Raw genomic sequence first — 13010 nt, 5'->3', positions numbered from 1 at the left:
CGCGACACACACACACACACACACACACACACACACACACACACACACACACACACACACACACACACACACACACACACACACACACACACACCTCGTCACCGCATCTGCGCAGGCGAAGCGCGGGTATCTTATATCTGGCGGATTTGTTGCGGTCGTCAGCATTGTGCTCGGCGCCGTGCTCGTGTTGGGGGTCCCCGAAGACAAATCAAGTACGTACATGTTGATGGTGGCGACAGTGGTAGTGATGGTGATGGTGGTGGTGTTTGAGGGCAATCGGGTTGTTGGCGCATCGCTTGCTGTGTTGGGCCTCACAGGTTACTGACTTTTGTGATTGTACGTGTGTGTATGTGTATGTGTGCATGTTCCTATGTGGCTGTCTGTCTCCTGCCTCCCTTTTACATTTGTGTGTGTTTGTGTGTGCAAAGTCAAAATCCCGCCGCCACAGTCCTTCTGGAAGACCTTCAAGTCGCTTCTCAAGCACAAGACATACAGGGTAGGATTCGCAGCAAAGCCTACCTGCGAGATGTTTTGCGTGTGTGTGTGTGGGGGGGGGGGGGGACGGTGGTGGTGGTGCGCACATCTATGCGTACATGCATGCGTACGTGTATGCGCTCAATCAAGTTGATGATGTACTTCTCTTCTATGCTGTTGCGTCTCTTCTTCATTCCCTGTGCACATACGCATACGCACACATACGCACACACATCGCAGACGTTGACGCTGATGTTTTTGTGGGCGTGGATGGCCAACAACGTCAACCAGGTCTGCTCTCAACCGTGGTGATGCAGTCGCGCAATCGGCGGTGATGAATGTGTCGAGCGTCAACACACACACACACACACACACACGTACACACACGTACACACACACACACACACACACACACACACACACACACACACACACACACACACACACGCGCGTACTCATTCGAAATCTGCGCTTGCATCTCGTCATTGGTTGCTTCAGACGAACTTCATTCTCTGGTTGAATCACGGGTTTGGGCTCGCAGGCGATTTCCAATACTTCCTGGTGCGCTCAACTTGCTGCTGTTGTCATCACCATCGTCACGGCAATTACTGCACACACATATCCACATATCCACACATACCTACCTCGTATGAGCCTCATAATCATTCGTGTACACGTTCTACGTACATCTGTGTGTGCGTGTGTGTTCAACAGATTACGCTGCTGTGCACGACGACGGCGACGCTTCCGCTCTGGTTCAAAGTGATGAACAAGATCGGCAAGCCCCTCAGCTTTGCACTCGGCCTCGTGGTGCGTACGTGTTGCTGGGCGTTGGTTCATGTGTGGATGCGCGTGCTTGTGTGTTGTTGTTGCGTAACCTTCTCAGTGCTATGTGTGCATGAACCTACACCGGCCCGAGCAGCATCAGCACTAACCGCCCTGCCCTGTGTCTGCATTCATCAACGTCACCACCATAACCACCACAACCACCACCACCACAATATCACGATGCGCAGATTCAGGTTCCGTGGACAATGGCCAACTTCTTTCTTCCAAGCGACACCCAACCCTGGGTCATTCACCTCGGAATCTTCACAGGTGTGCGCATGGTGTGTGCGTGCGTGTGTGTGTGTGTGTGTGTGTAGGTGTGTGTGTGTGCACGTGCGCGCGCGTAACTCTCCGAACACTTGTCGCAAACGCTATCCTCACTGTGCCCCCCACGACTTTGACCACGACCACGACCACGACCACAACCACCAACGACCAACAACGACCACTGTGACTGCGACGCTTAACTGCAGCGTCGATTGGGCTGGGCGCTGTCTATCTCATCCCGTGGGCAATGCTTCCCGATGTCATTGGTGCGAACACGTGTGATTGTGGTCATGCACCTGCACTCGCGCCAATCCACCGCCGTGTGGCCTGCTTTATTCCAGCAGTCGTCACACGGCAACCCCTTGTGTGAAACAACCTGCCACTCACGCACACCATCACATCACTCCCCCCCTTCCGTCATCATCGGTGTTTCGCTTCAGATGAGGCAGAGTGGCGTTACGGTACACGCAAGGACTCCGTCTACTACTCGTTCTTCGTCTTCTTCCAGAAGTTTGGTTCGGTGAGTCCTGCAATCATCACGATTTGGCCGTGTTGTTGCATGTGTGTATATGTTTGTGTGTGTGTATATGTTTGTGTGTGTGTGTTGCATGTGTGTTGCATGTGTGTATATGTTTGTGTGTGTGTGTGTGTGCGTGCGTGCGTGTTGCATATGTGTGTGTGTGCATGTGTGTGTTTTACTCCTGTTTGTTACGGTCGTTTGTTTCCACAACGTCACCATCTCTGACACCATTCCACCGCCGCCTTCACCACCCCCTCTTCTTCCAGGGCATTGCCATTTCGCTGTCGACCCTCGCCCTCAACTTTGCCGATTACAAGACGAAGCCGTGCTGCGGCGTGGTAATGAAATGCACTTGCAGCGCTGCCAACACAATGCACACACACACACACACACAATGTACAAGCACATGCACAATGCACACACATGCACAATGCATACGTCGCATGCGTCCCTCCGTCGCTCACATTCTCGCGTTGCAACATTCATCATCGTCATCATCATCATCACCACCATCATCATCATCATCATCACACACACACACACACACACAGCCGCAACCGCCGACCGTGCGCGAGACGCTCAAGTATCTGGTGTCTGTGGTGCCCACCATTCTCCTCTTCCTCAGCTTGGTCAGCCAGTCAGGCGTGCGCGTGCGTGTGTGTATTTGTCTAGTGAGTGAGCGAGTGAGTATGTGTGTGAGAGAGAGAGAGAGAGAGAGAGAGAGAGAGAGAGAGAGTGTGTGTGTGTGTGTGTGTGTGAGTGTGTGTGTGCATCATGAACACCTCGTTTTTGCTCTGCCTTGACAAGTTGCGCACCTCACCGTATCTGTTTGTGCACATGTGTGTCCGCAGCTGTTCACGCGCTATTACGAGCTCGGCCCAAAGCAGACGCTGCTCATCAAGCAGAAGCTCGAGGAGCGGTGAGCGTCAATGCCATGCGTGGATACGAATCCTGGTTTGACCTGTTTGTTGTTGCTGCCGCCATACCTTCATGCTCACACACACACACACACACACACACACACACACACACACACACACACACACACACACACACACACACACACACACACACACCATACTAGGCGGAAGCGGCTGCAGTCTGAGGCGGTGGACGAGACGGTGCCGCTGCGCCACAATGCCGACGAGTCGCCAAAGTCAAACGGATCGTTGACAATGGACGAGGACCCAATACAGTCGTCATCATCAGTCTAGGGCGCCGTGCTGTTGTCGCTTCGTGTGTGTGTGTGTGTGTGTGTGTGTGTGTGTGTGTGTGTGTGTGTGTGTGTGTGTGTGTGTGTGTGTGTGTGTGTCAACGTGTTCACTTGCTTGAATGTTCAGCTTGTTGCTTGTTTGAGGATTGTTGTGGTGGTGATGTTGACAAGAACGAGTCGCGGGGCGTGAGAATGTATATGTGTGTGTGTGTGTGTGTGTGTGTGTGTATGTGTGTGCAATGTGGTGGCATTGTTCTCGCAGTGAGCGACAGGCCACCGTGCACACGCCAGCATGGTTATCGTTGCCACCCTTCCTCTTCTTCCTCTTTTTGCTTCTTCTTTCCCCTCTTAGTTTCGCTGCTTGACGTAAGCAACACACTCAGACAAAGCTATCTGACACCCATGCTTGTCGTTGGCGGCTAATGCGGGTGGTTCGATGATGTGACGGCGTGGCGTGGGCTGACAAAGATTTACACTGCATAACAGAACACGTTTGTCATCCACAGTGGCCTCACGACGACAACATTTGAAGCAGCAACAACACACGACCCAGCAGTTTGCGCGGGGACGAACAGTCGAATAAGGGCGACGTGAACAGTACTACAGTACACAAAACACACAAAGTCAAACCACAAGCGCACAGTCACACCTCAACACGGAACACGCACACACACACACACAGACACAGAGATTCACACACGTACGAACAACGACACCAACGGAGCGGCGCAGTTGTGGCCTCAGATGAGCTCAGCAACTGCATTGAGTTGACCGGGGGGGGGGTTGAGGGATAAAGGTGAGGGTCAGCGAAAAGCAAAGGAGCGTGGATGTGACAGCAGAAGCGGCAGCTGTAAAAGCACACACACACACACACACACACACACACACACACACACACACACACACACACACACACACACACACACACCGCGCGCGCGCGCGCACACGTTTCGCCGCGCAGCCAAGGGTTCGCGTCACGCACAATGAATTGGAGCCTTAACGGTCCGTCCATCCTGTACAGTAGTCCGCCCCAAAGACGCTTAGCGAGCCTTAGCATTCAAAAGATTGCGACCCCTAGGCCAGTGCGTTATCTAGCCACTCGTCCGAGCCTCCAATCCTCAGTGGCTCTGTTCCAGATGTTGAGGGTAAACGTCGACACTCGGGACTATATATCGGCTGGATTGTGGCGTCGCAGTCTCGACGATGTTGGGCTATCTTATCAAGTGCGGTATGTATTCACGCCCCACTCTTGACAAAGCGAAGGTTTGGGTAAAACGCTGGCGTACGCCATGCTGAAAGGCGTGGGCTGCAGAAAGACGGTTTAGCGCGTGTAAAGATGTATCCTGACGGTGACCAGGTTGCGCAATAGGCGTGCGACCTCCATGGCTTCACAGCTCATTGGCCGTAAATGCTCGGGTGGACTCAATCCAGCTCACGAGGAAGAGGTAGAGTATCTGGGAAAAGGAGTTCTTCTAGAGCGTGCCAGACCGTGCTTGAATTATTGTCACGGAGCTAGACCTATGGTGGAATACACGCGCAAACCGGGAAACAGAATGCGTGTGGGTACCAGGCGGCCCGAGCTGCGAGGTCTAGCACAGGGAATAAGCTCATTCGGTACGGGCTCCGGCCGGTTAGACATCGACCCAAGGAGAACGTATTCGCAGTCATCGTGTGTGTGTGTGTGTGTGTGTGTGTGTGTGTGTGTGTGTGTGTGTGTGTGTGTGTGCGTGTGCGTGTGCGTGTGTGCGTGTTCGTACCGGTGAATGTAGAGCTCGCGGTTGTTGGGGAGGTCGTAGTTGATGACGAGCGACACCTGAAGTGGAAAACCAAAAGTCCATCACGTGCACATGTCAGAAAAGGCGCCGTGCGTCCACAATCCACGGACGAAGCAAGACGGGCTCCACGATCGCCACCATCCAGCACCACCGCCATCATTATCGACCACGCATCAACGGCCATCCACACCACCAACCACCATCCATCAATCCAGCATCCATCAACCGACCAGCCATCCGTCCACATCAGCAGCAACTGACCTGCTGGACATCGAGGCCGCGGGCCCAGACGTCGGTGGTGATGAGGACGCGGGTGGCGCCGGACCGGAACTCCTGCATAATCTCATTGCGCTTCTTCTGCGGCATGTCGCCTGCAGCCAGCAATGATGGTGGTGGTGGTGATGGTGGGTGGGTTCGCGGTGGTAGGTGGTGATGGTGGGTGGGGGGAGGCGGTGGGTGGGTTCGCGGTGGTAGGTGGTGATGGTGGGTGGGGGGAGGCGGTGGGTGGTCGCGGTGGTAGGTGGTGCTGATGCGAGCGGAAGGAAGGCCTGCGGCGACAACCACCGGCCCAGCACAACCACCGTCATTGCAGCGCACATGCGCCAGCCCACGGGCAACCAACACGATCACCATCACCATCACGACGACGACTGCAATGCGCATGCCAATGACAACAGCGATGATGACAGCGCTGATGACAGTGGGCGGTAACAACGTACCGTGCATGGAGGAGACGGTGAAGTTTGCCTCCTTCATCTTCTCAGTGAGCCAGTCGACCTTGCGGCGCGTGTTGCAGAAGATGACAGCCTGGCGGTGGCGGAGTGGATGAAGCAGAACGGCAGGTGGTTGCATTAGTCATGGGTGCAAAACAAGCGGGGCTGTCAAGCGAAAAGGTAGGACCTGAGAAGAAGCAGCACAACAGAGGCACACCCAGGCACACAGGCGAATACACAACCACACACGCAGGCACACACCATCACACAGACACAGACACATGCCGGAATGCGGACCTGTGTGATGGTGAGTGTGTCGTAGAGGTCGCAGAGTGTGTCAAACTTCCATTCTTCGCGCTCAACGGCAACGAAAAACTGCTTGATGCCTTCAAGCGTCAGCTCATCACTGGCCAACACAGCACATGGTCATTAAGGGAGGAAGGGGAGAGGTGTGAGGGATAAGGGGGGAGGACGCTTGCGCGCAACAACGGGCGCGACACAACAATGATATTGGCGGTGATGACGGCAGCGTTGGTGGTGGTCACAGTCACAGTCACGAGCACAGTCACAGTAGCGGTCACAGTAGCGAAAGAGGGAGCACTAACCGCTTGACGAGGACGCGGACGGGGTCTGTCATGAACTTGGTTGTCATCTCGAGCACCTCATGCGGCAGGGTGGCGCTGACCAGCACAACCTGCGTTGCTGGCGGGAGATAGCGGTAGATGTCGTAAATCTGCTCCTTGAAGCCTGTGCGATGGTGGTGCAGGTGGTGGAGGTGGTGGTGATGGGAGAGGTTGTGCGCAAGTGAGAGAATGAAGTGAAGCAAAGCGAGCCCTTGTACTGGCACAGGTGCACACACACACACACACGCGCACACGCACGCACATGTGCACACATTGACACATACAAAAATACACACTCATTTTCACACACACGCACGCGCACACACACACACACACACATACACACGTACACACACCTTCGTTGAGCATCTCGTCGGCCTCATCGAGGATGAGCATCTTGATGGAGCGCGTGCGGAGGTTGCGGCGCTGGATCATGTCAAAGACGCGACCAGGGGTACCGGACACAATGTGCTGGCCATAGTCGAGCTTGCGAATGTCCTCGCCAATGCTCTGGCCGCCAATGCACGCGTGGCACTGGACGCTCATGTAGTCACCGAGTGCAAGCACAACCTTCTGGATCTGCACGGCAAGCTCGCGCGTGGGCGAGAGCACCAGCACCTGCGTCTCCCTTGTTGTGGTGTCGATGGCCTGCAGCGCGGAGATGGAGAACGTGGCCGTCTTACCCGTACCAGACTGGGCCCTGTGGGGTTGTCATTGTTCGTGTTATTGAGGCACATGGAAGGGGGGGGGGAGCAATCATGTGGGCTGTGAGGGTCATGCAATCGCACGCACAAGCGCACGCACAAGCGCGCGCACACGTGTGCGTGTTCACAGTTGTACATGCGGCAAAGCGAATTCTCACGCGCATGCAGGTGCATGCACACATGTGCACACACGCACACACGCGCGCGCGCGCACACACACACACACACACACACACACACACACAAACGCACTGGGCAATGACGTCGCGGCCCTTGGTGATTGGCTTGATGGCACGCTGCTGGATAGCAGATGGGCGCTCAAAGCCATATGCGTAGATGCCGCGCAGAAGGTCCTCGCGCAGACCGAGCGCATCAAAAGTGGGCACAACCTCGACCTGACACCGTCGATGAACGACAACACACGAGCGAGGACAGTACACGGAATGAGCCAGCGCACTCGTTCACACACACAAACACAAACAGGTGCACAAAGACATCAGGGACACACACACACACACACAATACATACATACACACACAAGAGCAGGGATGCACCTCCTTGCTGGTCTTGAACTCGAGGTGCTTGTCTTTGAGCCGCGACATGATCTGTGTTTCTGTGTGTGCAAGTTGCTGAGTTGTGGTGCTGTGTGCTGCGTGTGCTGTGTGTGTGTATGTGTACATGTGTGTATGTGTGAAGTCACAGTGGTGAGTAGGGAAACATTGTCACATCCCTTTGCACGCACACCAACAGCGGGTACGTGGAGGAGGACACACCACCCACCCACACACAGCACAGCAAGCAGAAGCACCACAAGCACGCCGCGCTCGTTCTCATCTCTGCTGCTCACCCTCTCTCTCGCTGAACAGGAAAAAATAATAATTCTCCTTCGGATGGGCCCGTACCATACAACAGCGCTGCGGCTTTACGGTTTGCGACAGCACAAGCTGCGGTCCACTCTCAACACAGCACAGCCGATAGAAAGCCAGCCAGGGCGAGTCCACGCAGCCACACCACCCACCCACGACAACCCAAACAAACACACACACACACACACACACACACACACACACACACAAGCCATGCACACGCCTGCGGCGTCGCATCAGCGACGACGGTCCAGTGGTGCGCGGGAGCACCAGTGCAGTTGTCGGTGTTCCGTCTCGATGGTGGCATTTGTGGCTGCAGTGGCCGTCGCTGTGACGGTGCTGTGCTGCGTTCCCCAAGTTGCACATGCAAAGCCGACATCTATGACACACCACGCGCGCGGTCGGCGCGAGCACACGACCGACACGTTTGAGTGCTTGTACAACGGAGGGGCGAATGGTACGTGCAACGGAACGACGCGGTTCATCCACGAGATCTTCATGGGCCGCTGCTTTGACTGGATCCGGCAAAACGTGCGCATGTCCGCGTCAACGACAGTGGATTGCTTCCAGGCGTGGGCGGCATTCAATGCCAGCGTCCGCTCGGATGGGTTTAAGTTCGAGCCGTTGCTGCAGCTCATGCCACCCGAGACCACGGAAGGCACGCCCGGCGTGCTGTGGTCTGGCCTGGACCTCTCGGAGCGAACATCCACGTCCATCAGCTCCGCGCTGCGCGACGCCGTCAGGGTGATCACCGGGGAAGACGGAAACGAGGAGCCAATCGGCGTTGCGCTGGAGCTGACCCATGTCGGGTACATCTTGGACGACCTCAGGTTTTGCCCTGGTGCAGCGGGCGACGACTCAGACACACCCATCCTCCCGACGGAGCAAGGGTTCAACCACCAGTGCTGCTCGTTCACGGACGGGCCGCAGGGGGAGTTTTGGATGCAGGCGTCGGACTGGTTTGCAAACTCCTTCAAGGAGGCGTTCCACATCCTGCTCAATTACAGGGATGGCTGCGAGCACGCGTTCCGCACAGACAGCATCCTTGCGCACGAGGTGAGCCAGATTGCGCCGTGCACCCGGTGCGATGGCAAGGGCCGCGATTGTGACAAGTGCTCCGTGCACGTGTGGGTGGTACGGCGACGCGCCTGTCAACAGGATAAGTCCATCCACGAGCTGATGCAGCGCCTGGAAGGGTGCGTCTTTTGTTTGTGCACGTGTGTGTGTGCATTTGTGTGCATGCAAGTGCGTGTGTGTGTGTGTGTGTGTGCGTGCATTTGTGTGCGTGTGTGCATGCAAGTGCGTGTAGGCGAAGCGTGCTTCTTTACTAAACCGGCTTGCTTTGTTGTTGTTCCGGCACTGACGCTGGCTTGCCTCAGCATAATGCTCACCCCCCTCACGCAACCATTGCTCCCCCTTCTCAACACGAAACGCAACCCCCCTACAATCTCCCCCCCCCCTTGGAACCACAAAAGGAAAAACTATCGCGTGGAGTGCATTGACGGGCAGACGGACAACGGGGACAAGCGCGAGCGGCTGGTCAGGGCAGCGTGCGAGGTCGACAAGAACGGCGAGCTGTGCACCAACGCCGTCAGCGGGGACAAGAAGGTCAAGATTGCCGGCATTGTGGTGGGCGCGCTGCTTGGCGGGATGGCACTGGGCATGGCTGTTTACTATGCACACCGGCACTTTAAGCTTCAAAAGTTTCTGCTGCAGTTTGATCAGAGCAAGGAGGACAAGCAGCTTGTGTTGGATGACCCTGATGAGTGGGCCAACACGGGGTACTTTCCCTTTGAGGGCGACGCAGATGCCGTTGACTACAACTCGTCGTCACTGCTCAGGCCAATGTCCTCTTCGGGGTAGTCGCCGACACGCACGGCCTTTGGCTTGAGGAACGCGCCGTACTTGGGCGGGCACGAGAAATACCGCACACCCTTCACGCTGCACTCGTGGTGGTGGTGATGATGGTCATGGTGGTGGTTATGGTGTTGACAAGTTGTTGTTGTTGTTGTTGTTGTCGTCGTCGTCGTGGTGGTGGTGGTGGATGGGTGCGCATGAGTGTGAGTACGTTGCGGCTGCTTGATGGTGATGGTGGTGGTGATGGTGATGGTGATGGTAAGGAGAGGAGCGTTCTTTGGTTTCTGTTCTTGTGTTTGCTTAGCAAGTTGATTGGGGGGGGGCGGCGTGTGATGTTGATTGATTTGTTTCCATGTGGAACCATTAAATGCACGTGAACCACACACCTTCCGTCATTCTTTCCAAACGGCTCGTCCAGCTGCACGCCAATCCACAAGCCCTCCTTGAACTCCGTCGGCCCTAAACGTGTGTGCGTGTGTGTGTGTGTGTGCATGTGTGAGCTGATGCAGCAGTCGCGTTTGGCGTGCCGTATCCTCGCTAACAGCAGCAACAACAACAACAACAACAACAACAACAGCAACAACAACAACAACAACAACAACAACAACAACAACAACAACAACAACAACAACAACAACAACAACAACAACAACAGCAACAACAACAACAACAACAACAACAACAACAACAACAACAACAACAACAACAACAACAACGACAGCGAACATGACAGCAGGTGATGCTCCAACACACCGATGAACCGCACGGTGCCGCGCTGCGTGCCCTTTGTGGTGTCGCACTCGCATCGGTCGCCAACCTTCATCGCCTTCACCATATCCTCCTCCTCTTTCTGCGCCTCTTCAAGCTGATCGTGGTGATGAGACAAAAGAGGGCGAGGGTGACGGTGAGGGGGGCGGGTGGGTGAGCGCGTTCAAAATATCAAGTGCACTCGTGCTCGTGTGTGGATGGTGGCGGGAATGTAGACAGACAACAACCGAGGCAGTAGGCACTCAGGGCCGATCGCCTGGATAGATGCACACAGACGCACACAGACACAGACACAGACACAGACACAGACACAGACACAGACACAGACACAGACACACACACAACACACAGACACACACACACACACACTCGCACGCGCACCTGTTTCTGGTATTCCGGGTCGAAGCGACCAAGCTTCATCTTCTCTTTGAACTCGCGGACGGTGCCGCGACGCGTCTCGTACTCTTCCTCCGTCAGCTCAAACTTCTTCACCTTGGACACATCGTCAAACTCACCCACGGTCGCACTCGGGTCTGTGTTCTCAACCTGGCGAGTGATTGTCAAAAGGAAGGAGAAAGGCGATCGTGTGTGTGTTTGTGTGTGTATGTGTGTGTATGTGTGTGTATGTGTGTGTGTGAATATGCGAATGTGTGTGAGTGTGTGGGTTTGTGAATGTGTGTGTGTCTTTGAAGCGATGCCCGCGGTGCCTGACATTTGTCCACTGGCCTGACATCGCGGCAGCACAATCTCGATGGCACTTACGAAGAGGCTCATGAAGTCGCGGACGGGAAAGGCGCCGAGCATGGTGTCATCACCCTCCATGGTGCACACATTGTTTCCAGTCTCATCCTTGAGCTTCAGCCGCATCGAGGCTGCAGGGATGCCGACCACAAGCTCCAGCTTTCCCTGTCCAGGCAACATCGCAAGCAAACGGTCGAGGAACCACAGGCACACAACACACAGCGCACATGGGGTGAGTGCTTCGTGTCACAGACACACAGGGAGACAGACACAGACACAGAAACACGGAAACAGAGAAACACACACACACACACACAGGCACAGACACAGACACGCAGACACACAGGCACAGACACAGAAACACAGACAGACAAACAGACACACACACTACACACACACACACACACACACTACACACACACTACACACACACACATACACATACACACACACACACACACAAACATACAACACAGGTTCTCACCTTGACATCGCCGAGCGTGTCGCTCTTGTTGAAGCGCTTCTCTGCGTGCACCTTGGCCGTCGAGCCAGACACCAGCAGCGTCACCACCGTCATCTTTTTGGTGCTTGTTGTGTGAGTTGGAGAAACCGTTTCCAAGTGTCCTAAAAATAGGACACACAAGGCAATGTGACTTGTGTGTGTGTGTGTGTGTGTGTGTGTGTGTGTGTGTGTGTGTGTGTGTGTGTGTGTGTGTGTGTGTGTGTGTGTTCTCGCATTCACTCACTCACTCCTCGCAAACTGCCTCCCTTTATCTCCAAGCAGCACACGTCACAGGTCACGCGTCGCACAGAGCAGAGGAGTTCAGTGTTTATGCAACCAGATATGCACATGAACACCGAGTCGAAGCAAGCGCGAGCAAAATGAAAACAACGACACAAAGCCAAACAAGACAGTAAGGAGAGGAGGGGAAGGGGAAGGGGAAGGGGCAAAGCAAGCCAAAACACAGTTCAACAAGTACACGACCATCACCATTCCACAACACTGAATACCACAACGACAAGCAAACCACCACACGCGAGCATCACACGTGAGCCTCACAGCACACCATCACCATCAGCACCACCACCATCATCATCATCATCGTCGTCGTCGTCGTCGTCACCATCAACACCACCATCATTACCAGCTCCACCGCAGCAGCACAGCAAGTCTACTTGCGGTACCACATCTGGAGGGACTTGTCGCGCTTGATCTTCTTCTGCAGCTGCAAGAGCCCGTACAGCAGCGCCTCGGCGGTGGGCGGGCACCCGGGCACGTAAATGTCCACGGGCACAATCCGGTCGCACCCGCGCACAACCGCATACGAGTAGTGGTAGTACCCGCCGCCGTTGGCGCAGCTGTCGTGCAGTGACGATGAGGACAGGTGATGAAGAGGGAGGGGGGTGGGCTTGGTGAGAATGGAAGGTGGTGCATACGGAAAGGAACAAGCACACTGTGGCAAGCAAGACTACGTGTTAAAAATATGGGCACACATCCTGACACACAATCTCTCTCTTGTTCACACAGACACATTCACACATTCACAGACGAGCAGGGTGTGGGCTGACCTTCCCATGGAGACGACCCAGCGGGGCTCGGGCATCTGATCGTAGACCTTGCGCAGGGCAGGCGCCATCTTGTTGGTCAGGGTGCCGGCAA

At 55.1% G+C, this 13010-nt stretch overlaps 5 protein-coding genes across 5 annotated transcripts in view; 2 read left to right on the top strand and 3 right to left on the bottom strand.

Moving 5' to 3' along the window:
• PTSG_01641 (uncharacterized protein) overlaps positions 1-3347 on the top strand; it is a 5995-nt gene extending 2648 nt beyond the window's left edge. Inside the window, exons 8-19 of the mRNA XM_004997563.1 lie at positions 116-212; positions 429-496; positions 715-765; positions 973-1035; positions 1189-1284; positions 1491-1572; positions 1776-1835; positions 2010-2089; positions 2356-2427; positions 2641-2718; positions 2941-3008; positions 3174-3347. Coding sequence (XP_004997620.1) covers positions 116-212; positions 429-496; positions 715-765; positions 973-1035; positions 1189-1284; positions 1491-1572; positions 1776-1835; positions 2010-2089; positions 2356-2427; positions 2641-2718; positions 2941-3008; positions 3174-3303 — 945 coding nt within the window. The 3' untranslated portion in view covers positions 3304-3347. The remainder of the gene's footprint in view (positions 1-115; positions 213-428; positions 497-714; positions 766-972; positions 1036-1188; positions 1285-1490; positions 1573-1775; positions 1836-2009; positions 2090-2355; positions 2428-2640; positions 2719-2940; positions 3009-3173) is intronic.
• A 1459-nt stretch (positions 3348-4806) lies between these two features.
• PTSG_01640 (eIF4AIII-PA) lies at positions 4807-7777 on the bottom strand (the record flags this gene model as incomplete). The annotated part of the gene is made up of 10 exons (XM_004997562.1): positions 7673-7777; positions 7370-7512; positions 6770-7113; positions 6396-6537; positions 6088-6196; positions 5797-5884; positions 5339-5448; positions 5060-5115; positions 4845-4891; positions 4807-4820 (listed from the first exon to the last, which is right to left on the bottom strand). Exons 1-10 carry the CDS (start codon positions 7718-7720, stop codon positions 4807-4809), a joined length of 1101 nt encoding a protein of 366 aa, XP_004997619.1. The 5' UTR covers positions 7721-7777.
• Positions 7778-8169: 392 nt separating this feature from the next.
• PTSG_13238 (uncharacterized protein) lies at positions 8170-10226 on the top strand. Its single transcript, XM_004997561.1, has 2 exons — positions 8170-9180; positions 9460-10226. The coding sequence occupies exons 1-2, from the start codon at positions 8198-8200 to the stop codon at positions 9845-9847; spliced, it is 1371 nt and encodes a 456-aa protein (XP_004997618.1). The 5' UTR covers positions 8170-8197; the 3' UTR covers positions 9848-10226.
• Positions 9584-12004, bottom strand: PTSG_01638 (uncharacterized protein). The gene is made up of 6 exons (XM_004997560.1): positions 11835-12004; positions 11372-11515; positions 10991-11155; positions 10595-10706; positions 10228-10300; positions 9584-9925 (listed from the first exon to the last, which is right to left on the bottom strand). Exons 1-6 carry the CDS (start codon positions 11925-11927, stop codon positions 9802-9804), a joined length of 711 nt encoding a protein of 236 aa, XP_004997617.1. The 5' UTR covers positions 11928-12004; the 3' UTR covers positions 9584-9801.
• Positions 12005-12164: 160 nt separating this feature from the next.
• The window catches only part of PTSG_01637 (NDUFS7 protein), a 2222-nt gene continuing 1376 nt past the window's right edge, over positions 12165-13010 (bottom strand). The window contains exons 5-6 of the mRNA XM_004997559.1: positions 12920-13010; positions 12165-12709 (exon numbers count right to left, since the gene is read on the bottom strand). The exon at positions 12920-13010 is cut by the window's right edge and continues 22 nt beyond it. Coding sequence (XP_004997616.1) covers positions 12523-12709; positions 12920-13010 — 278 coding nt within the window. The 3' untranslated portion in view covers positions 12165-12522. The remainder of the gene's footprint in view (positions 12710-12919) is intronic.

This window comes from Salpingoeca rosetta (assembly GCF_000188695.1).
Source record: "Salpingoeca rosetta unplaced genomic scaffold supercont1.3, whole genome shotgun sequence".
Classification (NCBI taxonomy): Eukaryota; class Choanoflagellata; order Craspedida; family Salpingoecidae; genus Salpingoeca; species Salpingoeca rosetta.
Note: the sequence above shows the minus strand (reverse complement) of the source record. Positions and strands in the feature narration are given on the sequence as shown.

What these genes read in the sequence shown, in the direction of transcription:
- PTSG_01638 (XM_004997560.1), bottom strand. Translation starts at nt 11,927, where the DNA reads ATGACGGTGGTGACGCTGCTGGTGTCTGGCTCGACGGCCAAGGTGCAC. An exon ending in CGGCACCGTGCGGTTCATCG is followed by an intron (nt 10,301 to 10,594) that starts GTGTGTTGGAGC and finishes ACACACGTTTAG; the next exon opens with GGCCGACGGAGTTCAAGGAG. An exon ending in TTTGGAAAGAATGACGGAAG is followed by an intron (nt 9,926 to 10,227) that starts GTGTGTGGTTCA and finishes CCACGAGTGCAG; the next exon opens with CGTGAAGGGTGTGCGGTATT.
- PTSG_13238 (XM_004997561.1), top strand. Translation starts at nt 8,198, where the DNA reads ATGCACACGCCTGCGGCGTCGCATCAGCGACGACGGTCCAGTGGTGCG. An exon ending in CTGATGCAGCGCCTGGAAGG is followed by an intron (nt 9,181 to 9,459) that starts GTGCGTCTTTTG and finishes GAACCACAAAAG; the next exon opens with GAAAAACTATCGCGTGGAGT.